Raw genomic sequence first — 19,224 nt, 5'->3', positions numbered from 1 at the left:
GTTCCTAGGTCAGCTTCCACCCGGGATAGATTGCTACTGGGCGCATCACCTCCAAACACACCCACCCACTTCTTGGGGCCGCTGGAAGCAGTCGCGTGGCTCTGCTGGTTCCCTGCCTCGGAACAGGAAGTAACATCAGAGGGAGCAGGGAACCGGCGGAGCCAACAGCCATGCAGCTGCTCCCTGCACCGCCTTGCAGCTTGCACCCGGAGTGTACCGCCCACCCCACCCTTGGTACGCCACTGTTTGATTGTGAAACTTGTAGTATTTCTATGTGATTAAAGAATGATATTGTGCTTGTAAGGTTGTATTTGAAGTTAGTGGCTTTCATTTAACCGTAGTGTTATAGGTCATGGAAGAAAGGAATACCATGGGTAGCTGAACTTTAAACATGATGCAAGTGGCAATTGTGTACTGTGATGATGTCACTACAATTTAATCTGTAATCTTTTTGAGCAATGGCTCATATTATTCTGGGCTGTAATTTTCAGGTATTTTTATGATGAGCCAAATTATGGCTTAGGTTCTTTTTTTCCCCCCTTCCCCGTTGAAGGGGCCAGTACCTGTGTTAACTTAATGTGCCAGCTTTCTCAATTCACCATATGAAAATGTTTCAACTTTATTACTGTATAGTCTTTGAGTCCTGAGTTTTCAATCTAATACTACCCCATAAATATGGACTTTCTGTACCTATATGACATGCTGTCATGGGCCAAACAATCAGTTAGTCAACATAATTACGCTTTTAAATTTGTAATGTCCTCTGTTTCCCCATTCTTATCAAACCTTGGTCTCTTAAAGTAAGGCAGAATTTTTTTTTTCTTTTTAAAGCAGATATGTAACAATTTATAAAACAATAAGGTTCCCTCTTAGAATGACTTGAAATTTTACTTGTGTGCTTCTGGAGATATTTGATTTGGAATGTCAGACAGAATATTAAATAGAAAGCACTCCTCACCCTTACTCCCCCAGAGCTCAACATCTGACTGGTGTTACTAGTGTGTAGGTTGCTTCCCCAGGCTAAAGTGCTGAGCCAGAGGATTAAGCAATAGTGATAATGGCTTGTTCAGTTTTCCCAATAGATGTGTTGATGTTTTAGGGCCCACAGTAATATTTAGGGCATTGCTGTTGTGTGTGTGTGTGTGTGTGTGTGTGTGTGTGTGTGTGTATGTATGGGGGGTGGGGGGGGTCAGAACGAAATGGCACTGACAATTGGGACATAGATGAACAGGCTGGCTGTGTTCATTGATGGAAGAAGGAAGGACAGATTGGCTGTATTTGTGTCTGTGTGTTAGGGGAGAAGGCACAGAAATATTCTGGTTGTATGTGTGTGTTTGGGGCAGAAAGAGGTGACAGTGTGCATTTGGGAAACAGAGGAGGGAACAGGCTGGCCATATACAGTGGGGGAAATAAGTATTTGATCCCTTGCTGATTTTGTAAGTTTGCCCACTGACAAAGACATGAGCAGCCCATAATTGAAGGGTAGGTTATTGGTAACAGTGAGAGATAGCACATCACAAATTAAATCCGGAAAATCACATTGTGGAAAGTATATGAATTTATTTGCATTCTGCAGAGGGAAATAAGTATTTAATCCCTCTGGCAAACAAGACCTAATACTTGGTGGCAAAACCCTTGTTGGCAAGCACAGCGGTCAGACGTCTTCTGTAGTTGATGATGAGGTTTGCACACATGTCAGGAGGAATTTTGGTCCACTCCTCTTTGCAGATCATCTCTAAATCATTAAGAGTTCTGGGCTGTCGCTTGGCAACTCGCAGCTTCAGCTCCCTCCATAAGTTTTCAATGGGATTAAGGTCTGGTGACTGGCTAGGCCACTCCATGACCCTAATGTGCTTCTTCCTGAGCCACTCCTTTGTTGCCTTGGCTGTATGTTTTGGGTCATTGTCGTGCTGGAAGACCCAGCCATGACCCATTTTTAAGGCCCTGGCGGAGGGAAGGAGGTTGTCACTCAGAATTGTACGGTACATGGCCCCATCCATTCTCCCATTGATGCGGTGAAGTAGTCCTGTGCCCTTAGCAGAGAAACACCCCCAAAACATAACATTTCCACCTCCATGCTTGACAGTGGGGACGGTGTTCTTTGGGTCATAGGCAGCATTTCTCTTCCTCCAAACACGGCGAGTTGAGTTCATGCCAAAGAGCTCAATTTTTGTCTCATCTGACCACAGCACCTTCTCCCAATCACTCTCAGCATCATCCAGGTGTTCACTGGCAAACTTCAGACGGGCCGTCACATGTGCCTTCCGGAGCAGGGGGGCCTTGCGGGCACTGCAGGATTGCAATCCGTTATGTCGTAATGTGTTACCAATGGTTTTCGTGGTGACAGTGGTCCCAGCTGCCTTGAGATCATTGACAAGTTCCCCCCTTGTAGTTGTAGGCTGATTTCTAACCTTCCTCATGATCAAGGATACCCCACGAGGTGAGATTTTGCGTGGAGCCCCAGATCTTTGTCGATTGACAGTCATTTTGTACTTCTTCCATTTTCTTACTATGGCACCAACAGTTGTCTCCTTCTCGCCCAGCGTCTTACTGATGGTTTTGTAGCCCATTCCAGCCTTGTGCAGGTGTATGATCTTGTCCCTGACATCCTTAGACAGCTCCTTGCTCTTGGCCATTTTGTAGAGGTTAGAGTCTGACTGATTCACTGAGTCTGTGGACAGGTGTCTTTCATACAGGTGACCATTGCCGACAGCTGTCTGTCATGCAGGTAACGAGTTGATTTGGAGCATCTACCTGGTCTGTAGGGGCCAGATCTCTTACTGGTTGGTGGGGGATCAAATACTTATTTCCCTCTGCAGAATGCAAATAAATTCATATACTTTCCACAATGTGATTTTCCGGATTTAATTTGTGATGTGCTATCTCTCACTGTTACCAATAACCTACCCTTCAATTATGGGCTGCTCATGTCTTTGTCAGTGGGCAAACTTACAAAATCAGCAAGGGATCAAATACTTATTTCCCCCACTGTACATTAGGGAGGGGCAAAGAGAGGTCTCAATTGCTGGCTCCTAAGTTTATACAAATTTGTTGAGGCTTGCCTTAGCGATACGTTTGTTTTGATCCATTCAGTTGGATGCTGTTCATCTGGTACCTTTTACAGTAATGGCTCCATCATTAAGGAATGACTTGCCTAGCTATTTGTGTTTGGAAATTTCTTTCCATAAATGTAAAATGGGGTTAAAAACGTACTTTTTGTACAAAAGCTTCCCTTCCCCTCCTGATTATGCAGTAGCTTTTTGTTGCTGAGCAAATTGGATCAGGGCCTGGGATGCAGCAGAACTTTGTTTTTTTTAGTCTTCCTACTTTCTTTTATGACATTTTGTAACTTTCTTTCTCCATGTTTTATGTTATAAGTTGAATGTAATGTTCACCTGTTTTATGCCAGCTGTCTTAATTTTGTGGCCTTTGTGGCTAAATAAAAATGTGATTGCTTTTAGGTCTCATACTTAAGTGTTTCATGTGTTCTTCATTCTAGCAAGAAGAAGACGCAGCAAAGGATCTTAACTGTATGTGCTGTTTTTGCAAAGAAATTGAGGACTCAGTACAAGATTTAATGCTTTAGTTTTATTTCACAAAGATTTGCATGTTAAAGCACATTCCGAGTATCTAGGTAATATCTGCCTGGTATTTTGTTAAACAACATTTTCTCCCCATAGCTGCAGACAAGTCCAGAATATGGCCAGGGAATGAACCCTATTAGCAGACTTGCTCAAATCCAACAAGCCAAAAAAGAAAAAGAACCAGAATATATGCTTATCACAGAACGAGGTCTTCCGAGACGCAGGGAATTTGTTATGCAGGTTTGTAAACATATACGTTTTCATGTTTTGGTAGATATTTAGGTGGAGCAGAGCTTTTACTAGATCTTTGCTATTTGTTTCAGGTAAAAGTTGGTGCACACATTGCTGAAGGAAATGGTACCAATAAGAAGGTGGCCAAACGGAATGCAGCTGAAAATATGCTAGAGCTTTTAGGTTTCAAAGTCCCTCAGCCTCAACCCCCAAAGCCGGCCCTTAAAACAGAAGAAAAGGTATTGTTTTGTACACCCCCTTTCAGAATGTAATCCTACGGACGTACGTGACATGCAGGAGCCCTTCTTTATAACAAATCCTTTGAAAAAAAAGAATTTGTAGGAAATCCCTGCTAAGTTATCTCTTGCCCTCTTGACACTCGTTTTGTGGCCTGTTTATAGGGAAGAACCACTGCAGACCCTACGGGTTAGAAATGACTCTATGATAACAAGCATAAGTTGTAGCTGCGGAGATTGAAGCAGCAGCAGCCCCTACATTTCTAAACCCATTACCATTTTCCTTTTCTTTTTTTTCTACTTGCATTTTCTTTTATTTATTCATATGTCTTCTTGCTTTTTTCTAATATTTTTACCTCTGACCTTTTTCTAATTCTGCAGTTATATTCAGTGCTATATTAGTGTTAATGGGTCCGCATACAGTGGAATTATATAGCATTGATGAATTAATAGAGCACCGGCAATGTAAATGAACATTTTTTTTTAAGTTATAGTTTGTCTGGAAACGGCTTAAATGGCCTATTATAAGATGCAGTATAACCAACTTATGGAATACAATGGTCTTCTGCCTATAGGAAGTCAGACCTTCATATTTTATATCCATGGTAACAAACTGTATCCCCCCTCCCCCGAACGCTGTTTTATTTGATTAATAACAGGCGGCAATGTATTTTCTATTGTTGTTTGCTAGCAATATTTTTTAATATAATTCCACTATATACAGAATTGAGTAGAAATAGGGAAATCCTATGCTTGACGAGTCATGTTTCCAAACCATTTATTCAGGGGTGGGGTTTACTTACATGGTGGCGATATGAACCTAGAAAATAAGGGTAAAAATGAGTCTTTGGATTGATATTTTTAACAAACCCAGGAACTGGAGGTAAAGATCAATTCAAGAAATCCCAGTAGTGAATATGCCTGAGACTCGCACAACTATGAATTAAATCTCCACTGAAACGCATCTGAAAAAATTGTATGAAGTCCTTTAATATGAATTTGACCTTGGTTTTCATGCTGTACTATAAAATTAAAGTATGCAATCTGTAGACTTAGATCCAGCTTCAGTGATGAAAATAATTCTAAATTGTCTTATTGTTCTATTTCCCTTCCACCCCCCACCCTAGACACCAATGAAGAAACCAGGGGATGGAAGAAAAGTAACTTTTTTTGAACCTGGTGCAGAAGAAACTGCAATTAGTAAGTATGATGGCTCAGCTAATAAAGGTAGTAAAGAATGTGACTTGTATTTAAAAGCTAGATAAAATTCTGTAAATTGTTATGTATCTAAGCTGTGTGTTTGAAATTTGTTTTGCATACATTTTATAGGTTTCAGAGTTTAGAAGATTGTCAAGTTTATAGCATAATCCACATAGTCCAATATTAGATGGGACAGTTTTATTACTCAAAGTAGAATCTAATCAGTATACTCCTTGTTTGTAGTCTTAATCCAATTTTTGTTGATTCTCTAAAATTGTAATTGATATTGGTAAAGGCAGAATATAAATAAATAAAGCAGAGTACATAAACATTCACAATAACGATGAACACCTAGACAAATGTTTTAATAATCATAAAAAATGCAATTGCATAAAATATCATACAGTTTTCATTTAACAGTAGTTCTTCCTGTTGCATAATCTTCTTCATATCTTTTCAAAAATAAAAATGCTTTCAAATACTTCCTGTAAGTGCTAATGTTGGTTAGCAATCTGAGATGAGTTGGAATTTGATTCCACTCTTTTGTACCAGCAAAAGAAAAGACAGTGGGAGTAAACACTTCCTGATTGGGTGTGAGGAGCTCTTCCCTTTTTAATTTATACCTGTTATGTTGTTAGGTAATAAGGAGGATGAGTTCAGAATGCCTTATCTTAGTCATCAACAGCTTCCTGCTGGAATTCTTCCCATGGTGCCAGAGGTTGCGCAAGCTGTAGGAGCCAATCAAGGACATAACGCCAAAGAGTTCAACCGTGCGGCTCCTAATCCTGCCAAGGCAACTGTGACGGCCATGATTGCCAGAGAATTATTATATGGGGGTACTTCACCTACTGCTGAAACCATTCTGAAAAATAACTCCACAGGCCATGTGCCCCATGGTCCCCTCACTAGACCTTCTGAGCAACTAGATTATCTTGCCAGTGTTCAGGGAATCCAGGTAACTTGTTTAGTTCTTGTAAATTCATGCACACACATGTGTTTAATTTTTTTTGTCTTGCATTTGTGTATCCTGAATTTGAATAGAATTTCTTGATTGGTATCCAAACTGGTAATCCTTTGTTCGTGAGACTGAATGGTGAGCCTCCTCTGGTTATTTGATCATACAGTATAATTACTGAATCCTAAATTAAAAGAGAACCTTTTTCCACCTATTCAGTGGGGCTTATTGTGTACCCGCAAATTCCTAAACCTGAATTTCCCCAGCTGCAAAGGAGTGAAGTACAAACAAGCTTATGCTACAACCTTTGCATACAAAAGCACACAGTTTTGGAATGCGCTACCCAAAACCCTGAAAACCATGAACAATCTAACCAGCTTCCGCAAAGCTCTGAAAACACACCTCTTTAACAAAGCCTACAATAACCACCCTCAATGATACAATTCATCCCCCAAATCACCCAAACACACCTATAACATTTCTCATACAACCTACCCAACATCAGCCCATCTACCACCTCTCTTACCTCAGCTTATGATCAACTGTATTTAAATCATGTACTGACTTTATCATAACCTTACTCTGTAAGCCACATTGAGCCTGCAAAAAGGTGGGATAATGTGGGGTACAAATGCAATAAATAAATAAATACCCAGGTGCAAGACTCTCTAGCCACTATCTGGAGTGGAAAGCTTATTTTGTATTTACATAAGCAGTAGTATTGCATGCTCCTATTTTATTAGAAATTATTAAACAAGCTATGGTGGTGCCTCTTGTTGAACTAAGTGCCTTTCTGTGACTAACTTGAGTCCTGCTTCCTTCATTGGATTGATGTAAATTAAGCTGAGGGCAATGACAGACTGTGCATGTAAACTGAATTACTCTGTGTAAGTCGCAACTAGTTTAGTGCAGGTAGGAAAAAAAAACATACCTAGTCTGGACCAACTAGTGCAATCCACTGCAGCCCGCTTTCTTCACTATGCCACACTCTAATCACTCCTTAATTTCTCAGGAACATTGGCTGCACTTATCAGCACAGATTCAATTCAGACTAGTTCTGGTTTTCAAATTCCATCTCCCCGGATTACCTCTCCTGCCTTATCATACTCTATCCTCTGCCTTTCTTTTCTGCTCAACCAACACTAGACTGTTACAGCTTCCATGTTCCACCGTTGTCCAACTTGATGCCACACAAGCCTCTGCCTTTAGCTATGTTGGACTCAAGCTATGCAACTTACTCCCTCCCCACACACACACACCCACTCTCTGGTCTGAACCCCCCTACAGCTCTTTCAGATCTGCCTTGAAGACTCAACTTTTTACTCTTGCTTATGCTATTCCCCATTAGTCTGTTTCATTCCCTCCCTACCTCTAGCTCTTCTATAGTTGTTAATTACTTTTGCTTTCTATAGCATGTATTGCTTTTGTAAACAACTTAAGCCATTTCTTGGCAATTGGCAATATATCATGCCTTGTAAAAGAAATAAAATAAACTGTTCCAGAACCCCGCGCTTTCCCACTCATGGCAGGCTCAATGCGGCTTACATACGGCAATGGGGAGGGTTAAGTGACTTGCCCAGAGTCACAAGGAGCTGCCTGTGCCTGAAGTGGGAATCGAACTCAGTTCCCCAGGACCAAAGTCCACCACCTTAACCACTAGGCCACTCCTGTACTATGGCCAGAATTGGACTTGCTCAAACTTGTAAACAAGTGTATCTCCAGCTTCAGGAGTGTATAAATACCACTAAGAACAAAAGTTTGAGAAACTGGTATTTATAGGTCACCTGGTTTCCCCAGGACCAAAGTCCACCATCCTAACCACTAGGCCACTCCTCCACTGTTGCTACTATTTGAGATTCTACATGGAATGTTGCCATTCCACTAGCAACATTCCATGTAGAAGGCTATGCTGGCTTCTGCTTCTGTGAGTCTGACGTCCTGCACGTGCAGGATGTCAGACTCACAGAAACAGAAGCCTGCGCAACCTTCTACATGGAATGTTGCTATTGCTAGTGGAATAGCAACATTCCATGTAGAATCTCCAATAGTAGCAACATTCCATGTAGAATCTCCAATAGTATCTATTTTATTTTTGTTACATTTGTACCCCGCGCTTTCCCACTCATGGCAGGCTCAATGTGGCTTACATGGGGCAATGGAGGGTTAAGTGACTTGCCCAGAGTCACAAGGAGAGCCGCCTGTGCCTGAAGTGGGAATCAAACTCAGTTCCTCAGTTCCCCAGGACCGAAGTCCACCACCCTAACCACTAGGCCACTCCTGTACTATGGCCAGAATTGGACTTGCTCAAACTTGTAAACAAATTTATCTCCAGCTTCAGGAGTGTATAAATACCACTGAGAACAAAAGTTTGAGAAACTGGTATTTATAGGTCACCTGGTTTGGGACCCTGGAGGGATAGAGGTAGTATAACACGACATTTTCTATCCTGAGTACTGGGATTATTTCCCTGACTTTATAGTCCATATAGCTCATGGACATTATCTGTGCAATGTTTGTGGATATGGAGACAATTTTCTGGACTTTGTATAATATACATTGGCTGTGCATCTCCATGTTGGTACTTGGGGGAGGGGGGCTAAATGGGGGAAAGTTAGTGGGTATCCTTGTTACTGCGTGAGTTTGGTTTGCTTGTTAATACTAGTGGATATTGAAGGAACAACAGTACTTCACAGGTTGTATTATTCAAAAAGTTAAATAATTTTTTTAAAATTCAGCTTGCAAAGTTGAAGAAAAAACGTTAGTATATCTCTTGGAGGAGAGCTTTACCTTAACTGGCAGGTGGCTAAATTCAAGCACTCACTGGTGTTAGATAGTACCGCAGGGGGAAAGTAGTAAATAAAAACTTGAGATATTGCCAGAAACTCAGTCCCTTTCTTCCACACATTGTAAGCTGTTTAAACCTGTCAGAGCTAAATCCTATTTCATCAGATTCCTGTTAGGCTCAGTGGGGAAGGGGCTCAGTTCCTGGAACATTGCTGTATTGTTTTGTGCACCTTCTGGAAGCATTTCAAGTTTGCAGATTTTAAAGAAGCTAGGTTGGCATACTAATTTTCAGCAATTTTATCAAAGAAATAAATGTAGAAAAGTTGTCTTAAAGCTATTTATAAGTAGAGATAAGCTTTAAGAAGCCCTTTTACTAAGCTGCATTAGGCACATGTGCGCCCAACACAGCAAAAATGACCTAATGTGGGACACGTTAAAGCGTTCTGCATTTTTCCATCTGTGCACGGTAATTTTAAAAAGATTTTCGGGAGGGTGTGTGAATGGGCAGGGATGTGCTATTCAGCTAATGCACTGACACAAGTGCGTACTAACTGAATAATGCAAACTTAACGCAAGAGCCCTTACCACTTCCAAAATTGGTGATGGTAAGTGCTTGTGTGTTAATTTTCAAAAATGGCTTCACGCTAATAACGAAGAAAGCTTCTTAATACTTGGAATGCGGTTTTTGGTCGTGGTGCTTACATACATATGAATAATGGAGGGAAAAAGCCTCTGTATCCCCGGTCTGTAGTTCAAATCTTTTATATGACTCGCGGGGTGGACTCTTCATTGCTTAAAAACCTCCAATTTTTCTTTTAATCTTTATTTTTTGTGATTAACTGAACTAATTAATATCTGTAAATTTTAATTGAATTTGAGCATATAGCAGTTCTCTTGATTGTCCGACAGGGTCCCGTTTCGCCGTATGCTTGTATCTGTAATAAATGAAGCCACATTAGTCAGCCATCCTCTGGTCATTAAAACTGTTACCTCAGAAAGTCATGCTTTAGTTGTTAATTTCTTGCTCCCGTTTGGGGGAACTTTTCAACACAATGTGGTAAGAAAAGCCCTTTCTTGTATAATTCATTATGCAAAAGACGCTGTAAGGACTTACTTATTATGCAGTGTGTCTCCTCTCCACTGTTCTCAACAATCCATTTAAAAATGGTGCTCAAATTTATTGACGCTCATTAATTCAAAAAGATGGCCATGGGCTGAAATGTTAAAGGGACGCACAAATTAAATTAAAAGTTATACATATTAATTAGACACTATAAGTTCAGAGTTAATCACAAACAACAAAGATTAAAAGAAAAATCGGAGGTTTTTTAAGCCAATGAGGAGTCCACCCCACGAGTCATATAAAAAAATTGAAATATTGACCGGGGATATAGAGGCTTTTTTTCCTCCATTATTCATATGTATTTAAGCACCACGACCAAAAACCGCATTCCAAGTATTAGGAAGCTTTCTTCGTAACATTGTGGTAAAGTCCGTTCCAGTTTCACGCTAATGACAGTGCCCGGCCAGAAATTCAACAACAGAAAAAAGGCTATTTTACGACTGTGCTAGAAATAGGCTTAGCGCACGGGACAGACCTACTTAAGGGCGTGCTAAGCCCATTTACTACTACTACTACTACTTAACATTTCTAAAGCGCTACTAGGGTTACGCAGCACTGTACAATTTAACATGTAAGGACAATTTACTAGGGCAGCTTAGTAAAAGGACCCTTAAATATGAGAGGTTGATTATTTAGGCTGGATATACATGTAAAACACGTTAACTGTATCCTGTATTTGTGGCTAGTTTTTACACTGGGAACCATTTGGTACTTCATCTGGTTTTAGTAGGAAGGGAGCAAACCATTTCTTATCCTTTTCAACGTGTCCTATTTTTTCAGATCGAATACAAAGACTTTCCTAAAAACAACAAAAATGAATTTGTGTCCCTTATAAACTGTTCCTCTCAGCCATCATTGATCAGCCACGGAATTGGGAAGGATGTGGAATCCTGCCATGATATGGTATGTGAGCAAATTCCTCCATCTAGAGTAACTTACTCTTTGAAGACTAGGGTACAATATTTCACTTTTCATAGTACATGATCTAGTTTCCTAGTTTTTTTTTATGCTTGATTTTGTGTTTGTCTTCTGTTGATCTCTTTAAGAAGTGGGCAGTGGTCCTGTGTTTTTTTTTTTCTTTTTTTTGTTCAGCACTGGTCACTTCATTGTTGACAACATGGTGGCCTCACAACATCCCACAAGTTTACTTGGACATATTTTTAGGAAAATTCTAAATGTTGATGACTATTTGCAAGACTTATATTTACAGAACTGGTATATGAAATTAAAGCCTTGAAAGTTTTCTGCATTATTCATTTCTTGGACTATAAAGGAGGTCTCCTTTTTGCTTTCTGATTTATTCCTAGCACTCTGGTCAGGCTGGGGAGGGCCAGCAGTGGGCTTTTAAAGAGCCAGTCCCTTTCCACCTGCCATATCTATAGAGCCAGCAGATGTTCCCTTTGCTAGCTCAAGCTCTCTGGCATAGGACTGAACAAGTAAGGGTGGGAGTGTGGGATGGTCTGCTTTACAGTTTTTGTGTTTATGGTAAGATAGGTGGTACATCAAGGGTTACATGCAGTCCTACTCGTAGCATTATGCCATTTCCTGTCACTTTCTCAAACACCTGTCTAAACGTTTGGAGTCTTAAGTAGCCAAGTGTTAGTGCCACCACTTCTCTTCATGGTGGGGGTAGCACCTTTACGCTCAATGACAAGCTAGTGTGGAGGGAAGTCATGACAGTTAGAACCGAGATGGCTGAATGGGGTTTCCTTACTGAACAAAAATGAACACAGTAGCATTGAGATGGAGCTGTTGACTGCCACTTTTAGAATTTGCATCTAAAACCCTGAACAGAGTAAAGTTCTGTATATGGAACATTGTTATAGGCTAAAAGTTGTAGTCAGGTCCATATCCAAACATCCTACACCTCTCATACTCCTTTATGTATATGAAAGTAAAGGGGAGGCTGAAGGCAGACAGAGTGACCCAGACCTGTGAACCCAGCTAGAAAGGGTTATGGTTTTGGGACGATCAGGTGTTTTTAAGTTCTGGAAACATTGATCAAACAGGAAATGTTGAGTGTAGAAAGAGCCAACATACTTGCTATTCATTTTGGTTGCCTTTTTTTATTTTATTTTAGGCTGCATTGAATATATTAAAGCTGCTGTCTGAGCTGGACCAACAAAGTACAGATATGCCAAGAACAGGAAATGGACCAATGTCTGTGTGAGTCTTTCTTTCACATGTGTCTAATCATACTGCACAAACAGAAGCAAACTTACAATTGTGGACGACCAATAATTGGCTAGGATTTTTTTCTTAATTTTCTCTTTGTTCAACTTTCTTTCTCCATAACAATAAATTATCAGTTGAATGTATTGTTTTTCTAGCAAGTTAAATTTGAGCAACAAATGTGTTTCCTATATTAGCCTCAGAGGAGAAACAATGAGGTGGTAGCCTTTCCTCATTGGCCTTTCCTCATTGTTTCTCCTCTGAGGCTAAGGGGATGGAGTTCCATGAAACCCGCTGTCAATAACATAAAGTAAAATCCCACCTAGCACCACTGCCAGAGTGATTTTCAAATTCAAATTAGTTTAATAACGGAGAGAGGCCATTTGGGAGTAATCATAAACAGGATCTCTGTAGATTTGAGGTTCAATCATTATTGGACAAAAGGAACACTGCTTACATTTGCGGTGTCCCCAGTCTTTTGTCACAGCTGGACCAGTAGAATGCCATACTTCACGCTGGCTTAATTTATTACACAAATGAAAAAAATGATTCCATATCATCAAGCTGATCAATCCATAGACTGGTGGGTTGTGTCCATCTACCAGCAGGTGGAGATAGAGAGCAAACTTTTGCCTCCCTATATGTGGTCATGTGCTGCCGGAAACTCCTCAGTATGTTCTCTATCTCAGCAGGTGGTGGTCACACACAGCAGCAGCAGCTCTGGCTAGGCCTCCAAGCCTAATTTTTAGGTTTTGTTGAGTGCCTGGGGTTGAGGGCTCTTTTGAGCAAGTGCAAACCTGGTGGTGCCAGGTCCCTCCTTTTCTCCCCCCTCCCGCTGGCTCCGTTAAAAAAAAAAAAAAAAAAAAAATTTTAAACGTCTTTAAAGGCGTTTATTTCGACGTTTATTTAAGCGTCTATTGCAGCTACTCACTGGGACACCAGGTCGTTACAACTCGGAGCGGACAGCAGGTAATTTTACCTTTTTATAGCGGGCGGGGGTTCCCCGATTCTTCTCCTCGTGGCACATGGCGTCGGAGGGCGAGGGCGCAAAGGGTCGCTCCCCGGGTCGCTTGAGCGCTTCTAGAGGGGATGCGGGGGTCTTAAAGCCTGATTCGCCCTTGTTGGGGGGCAGTTTCGTGACCGATGAATGTCCCGGTCCTTCCTCCGGCGTGGCGGTTTTTCCCGCCATAAACGCCCATCCCCCGCTCCTCGCCTCCGCCATTTTGGCCGGCCACGCGGCTCGGACGGCTTCTTCTTGGGCCGCCCTTGAGGTTGGAGACATTAATGCCATGAACGCCCTTAATTTGGGCGACGGCACAGAAGCGGCTAAAGTTAAGAGCCGTTCTTCCCGCGCGGCTCCTTCGCGGAGTTTCGCGCCGGACGCCATTTTGGATGCGCAGCAGGCCTCTCCCCCGCTGTTGCGAGCGCCGGTTGAGAGTGCGCCTAGGGCTGTTGCCCAGGCTGCGGAAGTGCACAGTCTGGGGGGTTTCTCCCCCGAGTTTGTTTTGCTGCTGCATCAGGCCTTCCTCATGCACAACGCTGCCCCCGCTCCCTCGTCTGGTAAAGAGGTTGAGGTTCCCAGAGGTAAACGCCCTCGGGTTGATTCCCAGGCCTTGGAGGAATTTGTCTCCTCCGATGTAGATGAGGGCAGCGTGTCTGAGGTCTCCCAACGGTCCTTTGCGGATTCCTTGGAGGAGACGGATCCCCGCTCGGATGGAGCGGATGACCCCTCTGCAGCGCGGCTTTTTCGCCCAGAGGATTTGCCCAACCTGTTGTTACAGGCCATGGACACTTTGAAGATTTCCTCTCCGGAGGACGTCTCTCCCTCAGCCCCTGTTGGCTCTGCCATTATGCTGGGGACGAAGCGCCCGCCTAGAACCTTCCACGTGCATGATGCCATGCACACCTTAATTTCGGCTCAATGGGATGTCCCAGAAGCGAGCCTTAAAGTGGCTAGGGCTATGTCCCGCCTCTATCCTTTGGCTGTGAGTGAACGTGAGGCCTATCTGTGGCCTACCGTGGATTCTTTAATCACTGCGGTGACTAAGAAAACGGCATTGCCGGTGGAAGGTGGCACGGCCCTAAAGGACGCCCAAGACAGGAGATTGGAGGCGGCCTTAAGGTCGTCCTTTGAGGCGGCTGCTTTAAGTTTGCAGGCCTCAGTTTGCGGATCCTATGTGGCCAGGGCGTGCCTGACTATGGTGCAGCGGGCTTCCCCCTCGGATCATTCCTTGAGGGATGATTGGCCAGCCCTGGAATCGGGCTTAGCCTATGTGGCAGACTTGCTGTATGATGTCTTGAGAGCCTCAGCTAAAGGCATGGCTCAGACAGTCTCTGCGCGGCGGTGGCTTTGGCTGAAACATTGGTCTGCTGACCACGCCTCTAAATCCCGCCTGGCTAGGTTGCCTTTTAAAGGCAAGCTGCTCTTTGGGGTCGAGCTGGACAAAATCGTGACCGATCTCGGCACATCTAAGGGCAAGAAGTTACCAGAGCTCAGGGCTCGGGCTAGTGCTCGTCCCGGTACCTCCAGAGGACGGTTTCAGGAAGCCCGTCGGTACCGCCCGGGCAGGTCGGGTTCTTCTGCCCCCTCTTCCTTTAAGAGGCATTTCTCCCCCAAGCAGCGTTCCTTTCGCAGAGACCGCCGTCCCGGAGGTGCTCCCTCCGGTCCTCCCCCAGGGTCTCGTACCCAATGACGGGGTCTTGGTCCACGCCCCAGTGCAGATTGGAGGACGGCTGTCCTCGTTTCTGGGCGAGTGGACCACAATAACTTCAGACGCTTGGGTGCTGGAAGTCATCAGAGACGGCTACAAGCTAGAGTTCTGCCGACCCTTAAGAGACGGGTTTGTACTCTCTCCCTGCAAGTCTCCGGTGGTGCGGTCGTTCCGGTGCCAGAAAGTCAGCTTGGCAAGGGGCGTTACTCCATTTACTTTGTGGTACCAAAGAAAGGAGGTTCTGTCCGGCCTATCCTCGACCTCAAAGGGGTCAATCGGGCCTTGAAAGTGCGGCACTTTCGCATGGAGACTCTCCGCTCTGTTATAGCGGCAGTGAAGGCAGGGGAGTACCTGGCTTCCTTGTACATCAAGGAAGCGTACCTGCATATTCCCATCTGGCCTCCTCATCAACGCTTTCTGCGTTTTGCAGTCCTGGGCCGACACTTCCAGTTCAGAGCCCTCCCGTTCGGGTTGGCTACTGCTCCGCGGACCTTTTCCAAAGTAATGGTGGTCATAGCGGCCTTCCTGCGAAAGGAAGGAGTACAAGTCCATCCTTATCTGGACGACTGGTTGATCCGAGCCCCCTCTTATGCAGAGTGCGGCAAAGCTGTGGACCGGGTAGTTGCTCTTTTGAGCTCCCTGGGATGGATCATCAACTGGGAGAAGAGCCAGCTGCGCCCGACTCAGTCCCTGGAGTATCTGGGAGTTCGATTCGACACCCAAGTGGGCAGAGTGTTCCTGCCAGACAATCGGATTGTCAAACTTCAGGCTCAGGTGGACCAGTTCCTGGTAGCCTCTCCTCTTCGGGCTTGGGACTATGTGCAGCTGTTGGGCTCTATGACGGCCACGATGGAAGTAGTGCCCTGGGCCAGGGCTCATATGAGACCACTACAACACTCTCTGCTGCAGCGCTGGACTCCGATGTCGGAGGATTATGCGGTGCGTCTTCCCTTGGATCCAGCAGTGCGCAAGGCGCTGAGCTGGTGGATGCAGGCAGACAAGTTGTCTGCAGGAATGCCTCTGGTGACCCCAGAGTGGATTGTCGTCACGACGGACGCCTCATTGTCGGGCTGGGGAGCCCACTGCTTGGGAAGGACAGCGCAGGGGCTCTGGTCTCCTGCAGAGGCGAAGTGGTCTATCAACCTCCTGGAACTCAGAGCCATTCGGTTGGCGCTTTTGGAGTTCATCCCGGTACTGGTGCTGAAGCCTGTACGGGTACTGTCGGACAATGCCACGGCTGTGGCCTATGTCAACCGCCAGGGAGGTACCAAGAGCGCCCCTCTAGCCAAGGAGGCTATGAGTCTATGCCAGTGGGCGGAAGCGAACCTGGAACAGCTGTCAGCGGCCCACATTGCCGGAGTCATGAATGTCAAGGCGGACTTTCTCAGTCGCCATACCTTGGAGCCCGGAGAGTGGCAGCTATCTGCTCAGGCGTTCTTGGACATCACGAAGCGCTGGGGCCAGCCGAGCCTAGATCTGATGGCGTCATCGGCCAATTGCCAAGTGCCGCGCTTCTTCAGCAGAGGACGGGACCCTCGATCCCTGGGAGTAGATGCTCTTCTCCAACAATGGCCGACACAAGAGCTTCTCTATGTGTTCCCACCCTGGCCCATGTTGGGCAGGGTCTTAGACCGGGTGGCAAGACATCCCGGCAGGATAATCCTGGTGGGTCCGGATTGGCCCAGACGTCCCTGGTATGCGGACTTGATCAGGCTCTCAGTCGACGATCCTCTGCGGCTGCCAGTGGAGCAGGGCCTGTTACATCAGGGTCCCGTGGTGATGGAGGATCCCTCCCCCTTTGGTCTTACGGCCTGGCTATTGAGCGGCAGCGTCTGAGGAAGAAGGGCTTCTCAGACAAGGTCATCGCCACTATGCTGAGAGCGAGGAAACGCTCTACTTCTACTGCTTACGCCAGGGTTTGGCGTATCTTTGCAGCGTGGTGTGAAGCAGGCTCACTTTCTCCCTTCACTGCTCCAATTTCTTCAGTGTTGGCGTTCCTGCAAGAAGGTCTGGACAAAGGCCTGTCGCTCAGTTCCCTTAAGGTCCAGGTAGCGGCTCTGGCTTGCTTCAGGGGCCGCCTGAAGGGTGCTTCCCTGGCTTCCCAGCCAGATGTGGTGCGCTTTCTCAAGGGAGTTAATCACCTGCGCCCTCCTCTGCACTCAGTGGTGCCTGCGTGGAATCTCAACCTGGTGCTAAGAGCATTGCAGAAGCCGCCGTTTGAACCCTTGTCGAGGGCATCTCTGAAAGACCTGACGTTGAAAGCAGTCTTTTTGGTGGCTATCACTTCAGCCAGAAGAGTTTCCGAGCTCCAGGCGCTCCCATGTCGAGAGCCTTTTCTGCAGTTCACTGAGGCAGGAGTGACTATTCGCACAGTGCCTTCCTTTCTGCCCAAGATTGTTTCTCGCTTCCATGTGAATCAGCAGCTCTGTCTCCCTTCCTTTCGTAGGGAGGACTACCCAGAGGAGTACTCTGCTCTTAAATATCTGGATGTGAGACGAGTCATCATCAGATACTTGGAAGTGACCAATGATTTCCGGAAATCGGATCATCTGTTTGTCCTGTTTGCAGGTCCTCGTCGGGGTCTGCAGGCTGCTAAGCCTACAGTGGCAAGATGGGTCAAGGAAGCCATTGCAGCGGCTTATGTGGCCGCGGGGAAGGTGCCGCCTATCCAGCTGAAGGCTCACTCCACAAGAGCTCAGGCGGCCTCGATGGCAGAGGCCGGTTCCGTCTCCTTGGAAGAGATATGCAAGGCGGCAACTTGGGCTTCGGCCCATACATTCTCCAAGCATTACCGCTTGACTGTGGCTGCTCGGGCGGAGGCCCGGTTTGGAGCTTCAGTGTTGCGGTCAGGGATTTCTATGTCCCGCCCTGGGTGAGTACTGCTTCGGTACATCCCACCAGTCTATGGATTGATCAGCTTGATGATATGGAAGGTAAAATTATGTATAATCATACCTGATAATTTTCTTTCCATTAATCATAGCTGATCAATCCATAGCCCCTCCCAGATATCTGTATTGTTTTATTCTGGTTGCATTTCAGGTTCAAGTTTAGTCTTCAGTTACTTCAGAAAGACTTCGTGTTCAAGTTTTTTCACTTGGATTCTTCAAGAGTTAAGACGAGTTTGTGTTACAGTGAGCTGCTGCATTCCTCTCCTCTCCGTTTTCCGGGGCTGGATTGAGACTTAAAATTCTGCCGGCACTCCCTCCCGCTTCGTGCGGCTGTAGGGCAGTTTTGTACCCCTCCCGCTTCGGCGGTGTTCGGGTCAGTCAGCTCCTCCCGCGGTTGCGGTTGCAGGATAAGCCAGATCCCCCCGCATCGGCGGGGTGGTGTCCCTCCCCCGCTCCGCGGGGATGAGCTGGACGGATTCCCCTCCCCCACTTGTGTGGGGATGAGCTGGGTTAATTCCCCTCCCCCGTTTCGGCGGTGGTGAGCTGGGCAGAGTGTCCCTTCGTGGGTGTAATTCTCTAAGTGCTGAGTCCTGCGGATGGAGCTTTGATATCGACATACTGAGGAGTTTCCGGCAGCACATGACCACATATAGGGAGGCAAAAGTTTGCTCTCTATCTCCACCTGCTGGTAGATGGACACAACCCACCAGTCTATGGATTGATCAGCTATGATTAATGGAAAGAAAATTATCAGGTATGATTATACATAATTTTACCTTCTTGTGACTCTGGGCAAGTCACTTAACCCTCCATTGCCCCATGTAAGCCGCAATGAGCCTGCCATGAGTGGGAAAGCGCGGGGTACAAATGTAACAAAATAAATAATCAAACTTCTTAAGATGGTCAAATGTCACAATCAGTCATTGGAATGGTGAACAAACCACAAGCAAATTACTAACACGGATATCTATTCCCTTTTAATTATTTACCCCCCTCCCCCCCAAAAAAATACTTACAATATTTTTAATATGAACCAGCACCTCAGTTTTGTAGTTGTCTTTGGGGTGAATGATTAAAATTAAATAAGGTGTTGGTAATTTACTTGTGATTACTTAAGAAGTTTGATTACCTCTCTCGATAAAATCATTTTCAAATTCAAATTAGTGTAATTACTTGACAGTGGTGATGCGTGGGGTTCTACTTTTACTTTTCATTGAAGGGTGGATTGTTTTGCTGTTGCCAGGAGGAGGATGTAATATTATGCTATGCTCCTTTTTTTTTTTTTTTAAACCTCTGTATTTCTGTCCTAGATGTGTGAAACCAGAAATGGAAAGTGA

The 19,224-nt window shown here is 45.0% G+C and overlaps 1 protein-coding gene across 1 annotated transcript in view; it reads left to right on the top strand.

Annotated features, from left to right (window-relative positions):
• STAU1 (staufen double-stranded RNA binding protein 1) overlaps positions 1 to 19,224 on the top strand; it is an 81,725-nt gene that overhangs the window by 61,535 nt on the left and 966 nt on the right. Inside the window, 7 exon segments of the mRNA XM_030213062.1 lie at positions 3,681 to 3,824; positions 3,908 to 4,054; positions 5,179 to 5,251; positions 5,890 to 6,206; positions 10,894 to 11,016; positions 12,194 to 12,279; positions 19,198 to 19,224. Coding sequence (XP_030068922.1) covers positions 3,681 to 3,824; positions 3,908 to 4,054; positions 5,179 to 5,251; positions 5,890 to 6,206; positions 10,894 to 11,016; positions 12,194 to 12,279; positions 19,198 to 19,224 — 917 coding nt within the window.

This window comes from Microcaecilia unicolor, chromosome 8 (assembly GCF_901765095.1).
Source record: "Microcaecilia unicolor chromosome 8, aMicUni1.1, whole genome shotgun sequence".
Classification (NCBI taxonomy): Eukaryota; Metazoa; Chordata; class Amphibia; order Gymnophiona; family Siphonopidae; genus Microcaecilia; species Microcaecilia unicolor.
Note: the sequence above shows the minus strand (reverse complement) of the source record. Positions and strands in the feature narration are given on the sequence as shown.